Raw genomic sequence first — 16,457 nt, 5'->3', positions numbered from 1 at the left:
GAATATTCAGTGTGTGGATTATGAAATGTAATTATCAATTCGTTAACAATATTGAAAATAAGAAGTAATAAAAATAATAAATAAATAAAATAAAATCATTTTTGCTCCTTCTCAGGACATTTTCATGTCCCCATGAATTTAAACTGATAAAATTAATAGGAAAAATATTACAGATGTTCAATACAGTCATTTCATTTATTTATCTTGGATTAGTATGAAATACAAAAGTAATATAAAGTAGTAAAAACACTCAAAGAATTAGAAATGCAGGCTTTTGACATGTTTGGAAACAATCATTATATATTCAGATCTGTTTAGCACCAGACTTGCATACTTTATCTTTAAGCTTCATAAAGATTGCCATCGGGAGAAAAAGATGGATGAAAAAGACAAATACATGAGTATAATACATGAACACAAAACATTTAATAGTCTTTATTAGTACTTCACATTATGTAACACTATCTGTTGTACCTGGCTTGGATATGTAGCAATATCTCTGACTGTAGAAAGTATGTTGAGTTTTATTTCCGCTTATTTCCGACAATATCTGGCTGGTGTCTGTGTACATGTGCAATTAAGGCAATTGTATGTAAATGTGCAAAAATAAATAAGAGCTTCACACGATGGAGAAGAATGTCCTTTTCACAACAGATGTCTTCACAGAAACAGCTTTTCAGAGTATTTGTATATCCATTACAACAGTATCTTTATCTGAGTGACTACAGAAAATTTAAATCCATGCAACATGCAAGTTTCTTTATCATATGTTTTTTATATAAAAACAAACAAACAAAATAACAAAAAGAACAGGATTACACTGTTTTAAGTGTATTCTGTAACATGACAGAAGAAAATGGCTCCTCTTCTTCACACAAGTGGAAAATAAATGTAGTAGATCCACTAATATAGTACAGAGAAAATCCACGCAAAAACAAATCATTTGGGTCTCACTATTTGTTTCCATTATTCATAACAGATATCTGTGTGCCAGATACAATCCTTCTAAAAAAAGATTTGTTTTCCTTCATAAAAAGCTCTGGATTAAATTTGGATGCACTGGTGGAGAAACTTTCCTCATATACTTTTCCTCTAACACTTATGGGGTCTTGAAAAAGGTCTAAAAACACAGATAAATAAGACATGAATATTGTTTTTCAGTAACAGAAATATATGAAGTAGTAGAAAAAAAGAAAAGTAATAACTTACTCATTTGACACAGAAATCATGCGTCTGCCAATATATGGCCTGATATATGACCTAGGTGTGTCTATCTCCATCTCTTCTGTATCTGAGGGACGAAAGATCAATAAAGTAAGGCATGTCGATATTAACAATACACATAGACATGCTCTCAAACATACTGTTAAAACGTTTTTGAGCAAGTTCCACTAACATTTTACAACAGCAACATCCCCAAATAGTTTTCTACCATGACAAATTAGAAATTTGTAAGGTTTGACATAAATAAATGGCACTTGGTTCAACATTTTGTTATGTAACGCAATGACATCACCATACACTGTATACATTTAGGAAAATGTCCTGTAATATATTACAATACATACAGTGTATTTATTTTGTGATGTGGTGATGTTGTACCCTTAAGATTTGCATCATACGAGTGGATGGTTAAATAAAGGATATCTACCATCAGAAGAGCTGGTATAGTAGCGACCAAAGGCTTCCTCTTTTGGAATATCTGGGAAAAGGTAGATGAGGGGATTGACTGGAATCTTCTCTGCAGCAGTGAGGGTGTAGTCGCGGATGACGTTAGGCAAGGAAATGGACGCAAGATCTGATTTAGTGTAGGGCTTCACTGAATGCGTCTTAGGTTCACCTGTATTTGATGACAGTCATTCACGTACATTTAAAGACTGCCAGAGAGATGCCGTTTTTTTAAATAATTAAATAAATGCTAAAATACTCCAATTCAAACCAGCACACACCATCCTGTGAACACTCCACCCATGTGATGGTGATTCCTCCGTCTCTACAGGTTTCACTGAAGCGCAGAAGGAAAGTGCCCGGGAGTTTGTCTCTCAGCAAAGCTTTCTCTCGCTCTTTACTCAGAAACCCTATAATATACCTGTATATATGTGAGAGAAAAAATGGATAAATTGGACTGGATAAAAATGTCAAATTTATATGCTTGTGGCAGTACATACTATAACTTGGAATAGATTTAGAGATTTTGGCGTATTATTATGTTGTTTTTAGTTAAAGTTGACTTGAAGCAGTATCTTACATATTTTTGTGTGAAATCAGATTTTCAAAAGAAAAAAAAATATCAAAGGGTTATATGTAAGGGTTATTTATCTATAAAGCATATATAAAGGCCACCTATTATGCCCTCTTTTACATTATGTAACATAGGTCTCAGGTGTCCCCAGAATGTGTCTTGTGAAGTTTCAGCTCAAAATACCCCACAAATCATTTATTATATCATTTTGAAAATGCCTATTTTAAGTGGAAGCAGAAACACGCTGTGTTCGTGCGTGTCTTTTTAAACGCAAATGAACTGCCCCCTTTTTCAGAATAGGGCTGTGCTTTTACAGCTCGTATTATGGATTCTCTGCTAAAAAGCATCTGTTTGGTTTTAATTATCATGTCTTATCATTGGGATGTATGGTATATACTGGAAAAATACTGGTATGTATTTTATTTTAAACAGTTCGATACTATCATTTTGATCAGTTCTGTATTTTATACGCTGCTGTAGAAGTGAACTATGGCAAAACAGATGATAAAGGTGAACAGCTGACCTTACTGCACCTGTATGAAAGCTTTGCTATAAATCATGTTTTGCCACCATGTTGCCACAGAAGGCAACACATCAAATCTTGCCCAGCATTTGTCATTTGTAATTTACTCATCTTGATCTTTAACATAAATGTAGAGATTGACAGGTGAGTTTATCATTCATAAACTCAGTTTTAATTAAATTTTATTCACCACTGATCAACGCACATACCTAAGAGTAAGAGTAAGCACAGAGTAAGCACGAAAGCTCAAATGTGCTTGATATGCTAGAACCAGTTTAGCTTTGTTCACATGATATTTGCACTTGCATTTCAAACAATCAAATATGAATTGAATTTGAATGAAGCAAGAGTTTTGCTATATTAATTTTAGTATCAGTAAAATGAAGTTCTCCCGTGGAATTGGGCTACTTTAAAGGGGTCATCGGATGCCCATTTTCCACAAGTTGGTATGATTCTTTTGGGCCTTAATGAAAAGTCTATAATATACTTTGGTTAAAAATTCTCAATGGTTATGTAAAACAACACCCTTTTTACCTTGTCAAAATCAGCTCTGCAATAATCATCTCATTCTCAGGGGTTGTTCGTTTAAATGCAAATAAGCTCTGCTCACCCCACCCCTCTCTTCTCTCTGTGGAGTGACAAGCCTGTTTACTTTAGCCGCATTTAGCCGCGTTTAGCCACTAAACTTCCTAACTACCACGTTATGAGTAAAGGCGATCGCAAAGATTCATAAAAAAAAAACATTATACGCACTTCTGCTGTAAGTGAAGCTGGATAACAAATGATTCGCGCGAACACAGGTGGATGTATGTAGATCTGGATTCCCTTCACAAAGAAATGTAATCCACTGCATCTTCAGCGGCTCACATGTCGGGAGTATGACGACCACTACGTTCATTATTACATCCAGCAACACAACACCTCAATTGCTAAATCTAATTTACATCCCTGCTCCGGCATCGAAACAATGGCACTCGGACTATTACAACTGTTTTAGGGCGGGTCTGAGGTGAGGTGCTCATGTCAATCAACTATCGTGGGAGTGGCCTCTTTTGGTGTGACGCCACACCAACAGGCATCTGAGAATTGGATTTGAAAAAGGGGATATTGTTTTTACATATTAATTAAAAACCACTGCATGGATTTTTATCATTATAGGGTAGATTTGTACATGCACTGCCAACACACATTAATGTTCAAACAACATGAAAAAATAAACTTTGCATCCGATGACCCCTTTAACACTGTTGCCGCGGATTGTTTTTCATGTCCGCGGGTTGAAGTGACCCCAATAACGTAATATTTAGCCCCTGGAATGCCAATTTTACCACAGGAACCCCGCCAAAAACCGTGTATTTTACCCCCCTCAAAACGTGACTGGGCTAGTTTCGGCTAGTTTTGAGTAGCAGTTGGGCAAGTTTTATTGTGAAAACCTGGAAACGCTGCCGGCGACCGCTAATATAAAGCAGCTGAGATAGCGTAAGAGACATTTATATTTAATGCTTTTTCTTTCTCTGAGTCTGAAATCTGAAAACAATCAGAGAGAGAGAGAGAGAGAGATAATAATGTGATTTTGAATACTTTTACTGTTAGAATAACACTTTACAGTAAAGCAAACTTTGTTAAAATTCATTAGGTAAGCTGACCTAACTATATTGCAGCACTTATTGTTTTAGGTCAATAATTCGTTATAAATGATAAATAAACTAATACATGTTTGTATGTTAATATTACTTACTAAATTGTTTTCAATTCATTTATCTTTTGAGGCTGGTTATTTGTTACCTATGGTATCTATTTAGTATCATTCTGGTATCGTACCGAAGACAAAATTATCGAGCCATCCCTAATCTATCACGCTGAAATCACACGTTTTAAAGCCAGGTCAGTTTAAATTTCTGATATAGGGTATTCTGAGCGCACACATCCAAAGCGAACGCATGGAAAGTGGCTGTCACGTGGCTTGTGAGTACTAAACTAAGTTCTCTTTCATATCTTATAAACAGCAGGGAAATAAATTGCATGTTTATATTAGATCTGTGTATTAACCTATACCTATAAGTACCTGTACTGCTGTCAGCGCTGCTAATATGACCCAAACAATAAATACAAACAGAAAATCACTCACTGCTCTGGCTTGAAGAACTTCTATAGCTGTAATAAGAAAACATTTCTTACTTAAATGCAGCTTTTAAATGCTCTAGCATGAAGATAAACATGGCGGATTGTGTGCGGGTCACTCAGGGTGGGGGCTCTGCTAATACGTGTCCATCAGAAGTTGTGGGCGGGGCTTTTACGGATTCTGTGAACGGCTTGTTCTGAGACACTGCTTGTGAGTGGGTGGATTTTTATCATTACAGGATGGTTGTGTACACAAACTGCCAACACACGTTTACGCTCAAACAACATGCAAAAGTGAATTCTGCAAAATAGGTGCCTTTTTAGAAAAACTTTTTTTTTTCTTTGGAATAAAGCAGACTGATGAATTGTACACAATAAGACCAGAAAGATGAGTGAAAATGGGGTGAACAGTGATGTCATGGTGACTTTAAAATTTCAATTGGTTAATTTGTTCATTTAAAAATTTAAAAACGTAAACATTTTTAGAATTCTAGTATTTAAAAAAAGAACCATTGGCTGATTGTGCACATATAAAATGGAACAGATTCTAATATACAGCAGACAGATATATATCTATGAGGTACAACTCTTACCCATCATTCCAGATGTTGAGCAGGTGTCTTTTAATAAGGTCTAAAATTCCATCTATCCACAGCCAGAATGGTACACCCCTCTCATTAGGAGACATCTAGGTGAAAACAAACAAGTTATTTACTTTATAACAATTATAATGAAAATAATGCAAAAGATATTCAGTTAGTTTCAAGATCTAAAAGCCCAGCTGTTCTCTATGGTATCAGGTTTTTCCACAGTCTCGCTAAGTTTTGTTTTAGCAGTAAATCATGTGGTGACAAGCACAGGAACAAACAAGAGCGATGTTGGTTAAGGAAAGTGAAAGCAGTTTTCCTGTCTTTGTTTTAGCACTTTTCTTTAACTCACCTTACAAAATGTATTCCAGTTGATGAGTCCTTCATGGTCGCCTTGGGCTTCAGGACCTGAAAAGAGATACAAAATCTTTTTAAAAAGTGCTATATATTGTAACTATTAGCATTTACTCCTATTTCAAAAAAGTTTGAATAAACTCACCAAGAAGTTTGTCAGCTAGTGTTGTCAGCTGCTCAGAGTTTAGCGCTCGTTTAGTCACAGAAGAAAACTGCCAGCTTAAGATCTTCGAAAACTGCCCCCATTTCACTGGTGGCGGATTTAAGAAGAACGTCAGATTCTGAGAGAGGGTGAGATGGACAGAACTAGTCAGAAGGGAAACCTCAATTGAGAGCAAAAACATTAATAATGGGAAATGGCCATACGTGGGGTTCACTGCAGCACATGTTGTACCATAAAATGGAGCCCCAAGCGCTAGGTAACTGATTCACGTGGGAGATCACCACAATAGGAAGAGATGTGATCTGTTAAATAAAACAGGTCCGGTTAGAATTACTGGTCTGATCTCCAGTTTATCTCCAGTATTTCACAACTGGTACAGTAGCTACATTTCAGAGTACTTTACCGATAAATCAACACACAGTTCTGGCTGAATGAGTTCCGTTTCAAAGTTAAGTATATGCAGCTCCTCAGAAATGATGAGAGGAGCCTGTAAATAAAAGAAGAAAAAACATCAGCAATTCCTTTAGTTTTAGTCCTTCAGTTTTATTTGACATCACTGTATGGTTTTGGCCTACCTCATTGGTTCTGTTGTTGCATTTCATCTCTTTCAATTGCTGCGGTAAGGAAAAATCAACAATAAATTCTCAATTAGACATTATATTTATTATGTGGAAGAATATCTGTTTGTTTTTCACATCTTACCAAATGACGAAATTCAGCTGCTAGACATCCACTGGATTCCTCTAAGTTCATAATTTTAGAAAACGTTCCTAAAATGTTGAATTTCCTACATCTAAGACACCAAAAAACAGACATTTAGATTATTTTAACTTTGGTAGCATGCGTAAAACTGCTTAGCATGTTGATGCATAAATTGTTAAAATACTTAAATCAAAACAATAAAGAATTATTTAATAATTAGAGTTTTCATTATGCATTTCAAGCTCAATATCTTCTGATTATTATAATGATCATTGTGTTACTGTACAGTAATACAGCTGCAGGTTTGGACATTTGTCAAATGCAGACATTTTTGTGGTTGTTGACTGGACCACAGGCTATTAAATGTGGTAACTTGTACTTGCTATGTATCTAAATACAGTTGACGTCAAAAGTTTACATACACCTTGCAGAATCTGCAAAATGTTAATTATTTTAGCAAAATAAGAGGGATCATACAAAATGCATGTTATTTTTAATACTGACGTAAATAAGGTATTTCACATAAAAGATGTTTACATATAGCCCACAAGAGAAAATAATGGTTAAATTTTTACAAAAAATCACCCTGTTCAAAAGTTTACATACACTTGATTATTAATAATGCGTCGTTACCTGAATGATCCACAGCTGTGTGTGTATATACACTACCGTTCAAAAGTTTGGGGTCAGTACATTTTTATTGTTTCTTTTTTTTTTTTAAGAAATTAATACTTTTATTCACCAAGGATGTATTAAGTTAATAATTAAAAGTTTATTAAAAGTTAATAATAAATAATTTACATTGTTATAAAATATTTATATTTTGAATAAACACTGTACTTTTTAAACTTGTTATTCATGAAAGAATCCTGAAAAAAAAAATCACAGGTTCCAAAAAATATTTGGCAGCACAACTGTTGATATTATCCAACATTGATCATTCTAATAATAAATCCGCATATTAGAATGATTTCTGAAGGATCATGTGACACTTAAGACTGGAGTAACAGCTGATAAAAATTCAGCTTTTCATCACAGGAATAAATTCTTTTTTAAAGTATGTTAAAATAAAAAACATTATTTTATATTGTAAAAACATTTTGCAATATTACTGTTTTTTTCTATATTTTTAATCAAATAAATGCAGCCTTGATGAGCATAAGAGACTTCTTTAAAGACTATTACAAGTCTTACTGACCCCAAACTTTTGAACGGTAGTGTATATATATATACATATATATATATATATATATATATATGTATATATATATATATATATAATTTTTTTATTTTATTTTTTGCGTGGTAGTTGTTCTTGAGTCCCTTATTTCTCCTGAACAGTTAACTGTCAGCTGTTCTTTACAAAAATCTTTCAAGGCTTTGGTTTTCAAGCATTTTTGTGTATTTAAACCTTTCAAAGACTGTGTGATTTTGAGATCCATCTGTTCACACTGAGGACAACTGAGGGACTCATATGCAACTATTACAGAAGGTTAAAATGCTCACTTTAGAAGAAAAAAGGATGCATTAAGAGCCAGGGGTGTAAACTTTTGAATGGAATGAGGATGTGTACATTTTTCTTTTGTCTAAATATCAAACTTTTTCCATTTAGTACTGCCCTTCAGAAGCTACAGAAGATACTTACATGTTTCCTAGAAGACAAGATAAGTTCAATTTACCCTGATCTTCAAATTCAGAAAGTTTCCATCACATTCTCATTCCATTCAAAAGTTTACACCCCTGGCTCTTAATGCATCCTTTTTCTTTCTGAAGCATCAGTGAGCGTTTGAACCTTCTGTAATAGTTGCATTTGAGTCCCTCAGTTGTCCTCAGTGTGAAAAGATGGATCTCAAAATCATACATTGTTGGAAAGGGTTCAAATACACAAAAAATTTGCGGGACCTAAAGAATTTTTCTGAAAATTGAGAAGTTTAACTGTTCAGGACAAACAAGGAATTCATGAACAACTATCACTAAAAAAAAAGAGAGAAAACAGCTGTTATTTTCTCTTGTGGACTATATGTAAACGTCTTTCATGTGAAATATCTTATTCAGGTCAGTACACATGCATTTTGTATGATCCCTCTAATTCTAGTAGAATAAATAACATTTTGCAGGTTCTGCAATGTGTATGTAAACTTTTGACTTCAACTATGCATTGACTCATTCAAAACATCACATTATACTAATAAATAACATTTACGTTACATACCCTTTTACTGTGTCTTTCTCTGTTAAATCTCTACAGGAGAAAAACAAATATACTGTATGAGTACAGATAGATAGACTCTGGCAGATAGACAAGCAGATAGAGAAATTTGACTTACTTGTCAATAGAGACTTTTATTTTGAGCTGACAGTTCAGTTCAGGGAGTTTAACTAGTGATCTTCAAAATAATAAAACGGATGGTATTTTAGATACACATCAGCAATTAAAATAAGTGACATTACTGTTATTGACGGTGACTTCACACACCCACCTGATCTTGACTGTGAATTGAACTCCTGTTTTTATCACCAAGGGTCTCTGAGGATGTGTAGGCATACAAGGCTGTCTCTCCACCACAAGAGAACTGAAAGACACAACACAACCGCTGCCATCCTGTTCAAGACTACAATCTCTCAGAAGTGACGCACACCACAAAAACTATTCAAATTCCCCTGTGAACCTTTAAGGCCACAAATCCTAACCAAGTGTTTCTCTATCTACAACTTGCGCTCTACATATAAAGACACAGAAGAGTGTCATGTCTCACTTTAATATAATGTTTCTGAAGAGTGAAAGAGCCTGCTCATCCAGCTGGCTCTTGCCCAGAGTGAGGGGGTCGTTGTTGTAGGTGAATTTCTGCACCAATTCTTGAACTTTCTTCAGCTGCTGACGGATCTGCTGCAGACACTCCGCCACCACCGTGAACCTGGAGTGTAATTCATGTATTAGCTAGTTCTAAAATAATGGACAGCACTAAAACAAACAAACGGACAGCTTGAGACTATGTAGGATATGGAAATACTATATTAATAGCCTTTTGGAACAACTTGTAATTTCTTTATAATTAAATAATATAAATTTTAATAAAATTAAAAAAAAAAAAATTATATATCAAATATGAAATCTTTATTTTATTTTGTTATTGCTTTGTCTTCAGTTGCATTACAGGTCATTTGAGGCACCCCCTAGAGGTTCTCACCAGCTCTGCAATTGGTCCAGACAGGCATTCGGTGGCCCACCGATGCAAGCCATCTGCTGTCTCTTCTTCCACTCAGGTAACTCATCTGATATGAGTGTGAGCTGGATCTGCTCCGCTAGAGTCAGTGCATTAGCGATGTCTTTTATCACCAACTGCGCACACATACATGCTGTATTTAAGAAAATCTGCAACACTAAATTGATTCAATCAATACCTGATGGACAAAATCAAGTCCCGCCTACATCTGTTCGTGTTTGAGAAACAAGAGATGGTCTTTTTATTGAGATACCAAAGTCCGCGGATCTACCATATGAGAAAGCATAACAGCCAACTTGATAGTCAATTACTTTATAGCCTTGAAGTCAATTCTGTCAGAGTTGTCACTTTTTGCAGATACCATAAAAATGGTGATACCATGAACTGCGTCCTATCTGTTGCAAATTTTGTGACTTCTCTTATAAAACAGTATTTTAATTGGTGTAAACTCTAAAAACAGAGATCAATCCAAAATGAAAGTTTCATGTCAAACGTGTTAAAGATTAGCTGTTTGATAAGCTGTTCTCCCACAAATGCAGTTTATTCAGCATAACTGGCCTTTGGTCTCGTGTTATGCTTTTTTTGCTAACACTGCAGGCTTATATTAACGTCACAATAGAAAGGAAAAGACTATTGCAAGTTCTTTAAGCACACTCCTATCCACCTTATTTTTTCCCGTAAGAGTGGGTGCAGTCATTTGTAAATTTTATTGATCTGGCTTCCAGTCTCATCCACGTCCAGCTACTTTTAGCTGTGCAGTAACAGCTTTTTTGCAGCTTGATATTGCAAGCTGGTGTGTTTTACCATATTGAAAACATTTCAGCATTTTTCTCCATATAATGGACTGCTATGGTGCCCCAAGTTTGAACTTCCAAAATGCAGTTTTTGAAATGATTTTTTAAGTTGAGGGAGAAAATATGTTTTTCGACATACCCTAACTGTCTTGAGCCAGAATACACAGAGTTTAGGCAGAGCAAGACAAGCGTTCCAGATTAAAAAGTATTTAAATTGTATTTTTTTATGAAAATAACTGATTGTTTCGCTAGATAAGACCCTTCTTCCTCGGCTGGGATCATTTATAACAGCATTTGGGATCGTTTGAAGCCACATTTAAACTGTATTTTGGAAGTTCAAACTTGGGGCACCATATCAGTCAAAAAACACAATTTCTTATACAGCTGAAGACATGAACATCTTGGATGTCAAGGGGGTGAGTACATTATCTGTAAATTGTTCTGGAAGTGGACGTCTCCTTTAATTATGAACACAATGGTTTGTAGTGCAAACAGTTTTACTGTTTACTGCACTGCGTTATTCATCTCTAATTTCCCTACAGCGGCTTATGAACCAAAAGTCTCACACATTACCAAAAAAGGTGGATAGATGTGAATATTCCTTGCAGCTCTGTGTAGAGGTGCATTAGTGAAATCTTGACATACCTGTCTTTTCATACTCAGCCCAACAAACATTTGTTTAATTGCCATTTCCTCCTGCTGGATCTCTTTTGTTATCTGGCCGTTCATTTCGTGTTCCACTGAAAATGTAAAAAAACAAATCCATACCATTTCTCATTCATGTAAATGCACACCATTTATGTTCATTTAGACCACAACATAGATTTAACTGAGTTAATACCCGCAGCAAAATGCTAAAAATGTTATCTTGTGTTACCTCGACTTTGCAGGGTGTTTCTCTTGAAGTCGTACTCATCTTGCACATCCTCCAGAACCTGAATATTCTGTTCTATTTCCTAGAAGCAAAGAAATATTCCAAAATCGCAGCTGTTTGAAACATTGTAGCTACTTGTAGGGTTCCTCATCATTATTTCACTGAGATGATTTACCTGCACAGTCGTTTTCAAATTGTTGACTTTATTGCCCAACACATTTTGCTGTTCCATCGTGATACTCCCCGTTGATGAGCCACCTGTAGCCTAAAGGCAAAATTGATGAATGATAAACACATGTGCAGCTGAAATGACAGCTGTGATGCAAGAATAAAAGCCTTACTTGAGAACTAAGTGCAGCTTGCAGTATCTTTCTCTCTTCGTTCAGAGTGCTAGCTATGATCATAGCCATGTGAACAGGATCCTCCTGGAAGTGCTCCTAATGGGAGATGATTATCTTTATTAGCTTATTTTAGAATAATGAAATCAAGTGCATAAATGTATATTGAATGTAATATTGTTAGAAAAACACTGTAAAAAATTGCACCTGTAGGTTGCGCTTGATTTTGCGTATGTTATGCTGTAAAAGAAAGTTGTTCCCTAGGCCGAGACGGCTGTAGTGCTCATCCAGTTGGTTCAAGAGTTCATGGAAGCGCAGGGTTGCCAAAGACACGTTACTTGCAACGGATTCCCTGCAACCAACAATAATATGTTAATAATAAGATGTGACGATTGCAGCAATTCATGATGCATAAATTCAAAAGAGCAACTGGATAGTTTTAAAATAAATCTCACCAGTCATGACTCTCAATCCACTGACTGAGATACTGTCGGATTTCCATTGGAAAAGCCTCATCGTAAAGCTGGTCTACCTGCTCTAAATACAGAGAGTCCAGCAGCTGCAGCTGGCTCCAGAGTGACATCTAAAGACATAAAACACAATCTCCTATGAAATACCGAAGAGAGTTTAGGTGCAACATCCTGTACGTTTTGACATCATCTAACACCTTGTTTTATGTGCAGTTGTGTTTGCACATATGGCACTAAGGCAATAATAATAGTTAGATTACCAGTCAAAAATGTTTGAACAGTAATGTTTTTTAAAGAATTCCCTTCTGCTCATCATTTATTTGATCCAAAGTACAACAAAAGCAGTAATATTGTGAAATATTTTACTGTTTAAAATAAATGTTCTTTGAATATATTTTAAAACGTAATTTATTCCTGTGATCAAAGCTAAATTTTCAGCATCATTTCCCCAGTCTTCAGTGTCACATGATCCTTCAGAAATCATTCTAATATGCTGATTTACTATTCAAGAAACATTTATTATTATTATTATCAATATTTAATGAATCGAAAGATTTTTTTTGGAAAGAAATTCTAGAAATTAATACTTTTCTTTTGCAAGGATGCTTTAAATTGATCAAAAGTGATTATAAAGACATTTATATTGTTACAAAAAAAATTCTAATTAAGATAAATGCTGTTCTTATGAACTTTTTATTCATCGAAGAAACCTTAACAAATTTTACTCAGCCGTTTTTCAACGTAATAATGTTTTCTGAGAATACAAATCAGAATATTAGAATGATTTCTGAAGGATCGTGTGACTGCAGTAATGATGCTAAAAATTCAGCTTTGAAATCACAGGAATAAATTACATTTTAAAATATATTCAAATAGAAAGCAGTTATTTTATATAGTAAAATTATTTCACATTTTTTTCTGTTTTTCTATACTTTGGATCAAATAAATGCAGGTGAGCAAAAAAGACTTTAAAACACATTAAACATCTTTTGACTAGTGTATAATAATGTGTTATAAAAAGCACAAGTGTATATTTAATAATTGAGCACACTACAAAAATACAAAAAAAGAAGAATTGTAATATTTTACTAAAACATGGTTCATAATTAAATAATATTAGAGTATTGATGCCGTGCACATATTTTGCCCACAGTCACACTAGATTTCAGACAGCTGTTTATAAATTTACCTCTTAAAGAGACAATTTTGTATGCACATATATGAGGGTCATCAAACCCTTAAAAATTCGCACCGATTCTTTCTTCAGGTCCATCTTGAACTTAAGCGCAGTGAAATGAGAAACTTTGCATAAACTTGCGTTTCCGTTTACCCGCATTCGCATATGTATAGAATTAAGTGTAGTAAGTATGATCGCACCTTATGTCAGAGCAAAATATTATTTTACACATTGATTAAATGCTTCTATTCTATGCAATCCATATTTAACACATCCATTCTTTTTAAAGCTGTCTGTGAAAAATGAACAATTGTATACTATGTATTCTATACATTATAAACAGAGCAATATGCTTTACATGTCATTCCATTACATTCGTCAGTTTTCCCTTTTACAAAAAGAATTGATAAAACGCCAGATAACATAGCAGAAAATTACCTTTCAACATAGAAGGTGGGTCAAGGCACAAAAGCAGTATATCTCAGGTAGAGACACAAGATACAAGTAAGTAAACAGTATCCGTCTATCTGCTTCACATTTATATTCTCTTCACTGACCCCATCATGGTAAAATATGAAATGTTTACGCAGGTTACAGCCCCCACCGGCACTGTAAACCAATCAGATTGCTCTAATTACCATATGCAAATACATCAGCGATTATAACCAATCATTTTCCAGTGCGTACGCTAAGTCGCGCCCCTTTTGGGTAATGGCTGTTCTCGGCAAGTGCAGCCCTCCCTTTACTGACACGCCGAATACAGAATAGGAACTGATGTGAAAACAGAAACTTAGCGAGGAGCTAGAATAGTATCAAATTAATAAAAGCCCTTCATAGTAAACTAATAAGCAACGGTTGTTTCTTTGTTGAAAGACAAATAAATAGACACCTCTTGTTTATGAATACTATATTTGATATATTTTATGCTGACACAACTCTGGTGTGGGCGGGGGGGTTGTGAAACTCAAGGCACAGCCAGCAGGGAAGCACGCGTTTTCTGAGAAAGCGAGAGTTAAAGCGCAGGAATGAAACTGAGAAACGAAACTAGGATTTACGTCAATTCCCTATTATTTTACTACGAGCTACTGGATATTTTAAGGATATGTCGTTATGTGCTTTGTTTAAAATGAGGCACAGACGGATAGAAACTTATACGACGCTTGTTTAGTTTCTTAATATGAAATACGAGTCATTCTAGTTCTAGTTCTAAAAACTTTGAATAAATAAATGTTTGTGTTGAAATTTAAATAAGTGGAATTGGTATACCACTTTTTTTTTAACAATTTGATTATTTGAAATAACAAACTATACCAGTATGATAATGAAAATTGGGTTAAATATTGATAATAATAAAAAAAATAAAAACAACACATAAGGAAGAAGAAAGGAAGATGCAGATTTAGATACCATCACAAAACCCTTTGCGAATATAATGTTTATACTGTTGTTTAACCAAGAAAATGATGTCACTTCCTCAAAAAGTATGTCATTTAGAAACTGGGCCAGATTGCAACAAATCCCCCAAGTTAAAAAAAAGACTTGCTATAAAATAAACAAGTGAGTTAAAGCGATATGAAATACAACCCAGAAGGGGGTTTGCACTTGCGTCACGGTTTTTTGTCAGTTACCTGGATATGCGGCCATACTGAAGATACTCGGATGTAAACAACAGCATGAATTGCATGGTTAATGTACTAGTACTGAATATGTTGTTCTACTAATTTATGCTGTCTAAGCCACAGAAAAAACATGCAGAAGCTGCTAAATCATATAGAGATGGACTTAGTAAGCAGGAAAGTGTGCAATATTTTGACAAAACTAAGTTAATAGGTGGTAAGACTAAGTTAATAGGTGGTAAAGATACATACAATCAGTATTAAGATATTAGCCTAATATTTCACCTACCTGACTGAACAAACAGGAATGTTGTCAAAATTCTTGCTCTGGAAATCCTGGTTCAGTTTGGCTAACCACAAACGCCTTTTGTTCCTCAGACAGTTTTTTGCTCTTCTCCTTGATTTGTTCTAACTTTTGGCAGTCTGTAGTACACTAAATGTTTTTCCTGGTTTGATCGATTAGTACAGCCTAAAACATGACAATAACTGACCATTTTTCAGCAGCAATAAACAGCAAAATATGCAAGTTTTGATCGGTTCAGTTTCATTGTTTACATTCAGTGCCGTGAATATGGCTGATTGATTACGCAGAATAGTTCTGGATAAATGGCATTTTTTTTCTTTTTTTTAAAGGGGTCATCGGATGCCCATTTTCCACAAGTTGATATGATTCTTTAGGGTCTTAATAAAAAATCTATAATATACTTTGGTTAAAAATTCTCAATGGTTGTGTAAAACAACACCCTTTTACCTTGTCAAAATGAGCTCTGCAAAAATCATCTCATTCTGGTCGAGGCTGCTTAAATGCAAATGAGCTCTGCTCGCCCCGCCCCTCTTTTCTCTCTGTGGAGAGACGAGCCTGTTTACTTTAGCCGCATTTAGCCGCTAAACTTGCTAATTAGCACATTTTTAGGAAAGGCGATCGCAAATATTCATAAAAAAACCCTTATACACACTTCTGCTGTAAGTGAAGCTTGATCATGAATGGAATGGATTCGTGCAAACATAGACAGATATATGTAGATCGGGAGGCGCATTCCCTTCACAAACAAAAGTAATCCACTGCATCTTCAGTGGCTCAGATATCGGGAGTAAATGACGACCTCTATGTTCATTATTACATCCAGCAACACAACACCTCAATCGCTCAATCAGAGATATTCTTGTCTAACTTACAGCCCTGCTCCGGCATCAAAACAAAGAGGTTGGACTGTTACAGCTGATCTGATCAACTATTGTGGGAGCGGCCTCTGTCGATGTGACGCCACACCG

The 16,457-nt window shown here is 35.0% G+C and overlaps 1 protein-coding gene across 1 annotated transcript; it reads right to left on the bottom strand.

Annotated features, from left to right (window-relative positions):
- Window positions 1-176: 176 nt before the first annotated feature.
- Window positions 177-14,142, bottom strand: stat1b (signal transducer and activator of transcription 1b). Its single transcript, XM_051118647.1, has 23 exons — window positions 14,008-14,142; window positions 12,378-12,505; window positions 12,130-12,274; window positions 11,926-12,021; window positions 11,760-11,849; window positions 11,588-11,666; window positions 11,356-11,450; window positions 9,881-10,032; window positions 9,449-9,607; window positions 9,173-9,265; window positions 9,020-9,079; window positions 8,905-8,934; window positions 6,693-6,783; window positions 6,566-6,604; window positions 6,394-6,477; window positions 6,194-6,292; window positions 5,973-6,108; window positions 5,826-5,881; window positions 5,480-5,574; window positions 1,950-2,089; window positions 1,652-1,840; window positions 1,210-1,291; window positions 177-1,120 (listed from the first exon to the last, which is right to left on the bottom strand). The coding sequence occupies exons 2-23, from the start codon at window positions 12,503-12,505 to the stop codon at window positions 1,093-1,095; spliced, it is 2,166 nt and encodes a 721-aa protein (XP_050974604.1). The 5' UTR covers window positions 14,008-14,142; the 3' UTR covers window positions 177-1,092.
- Window positions 14,143-16,457: the final 2,315 nt, after the last annotated feature.

This window comes from Labeo rohita, chromosome 9 (assembly GCF_022985175.1).
Source record: "Labeo rohita strain BAU-BD-2019 chromosome 9, IGBB_LRoh.1.0, whole genome shotgun sequence".
NCBI classification, from domain to species: Eukaryota; Metazoa; Chordata; class Actinopteri; order Cypriniformes; family Cyprinidae; genus Labeo; species Labeo rohita.
This window is presented reverse-complemented; position numbering and strand designations above follow the sequence as displayed.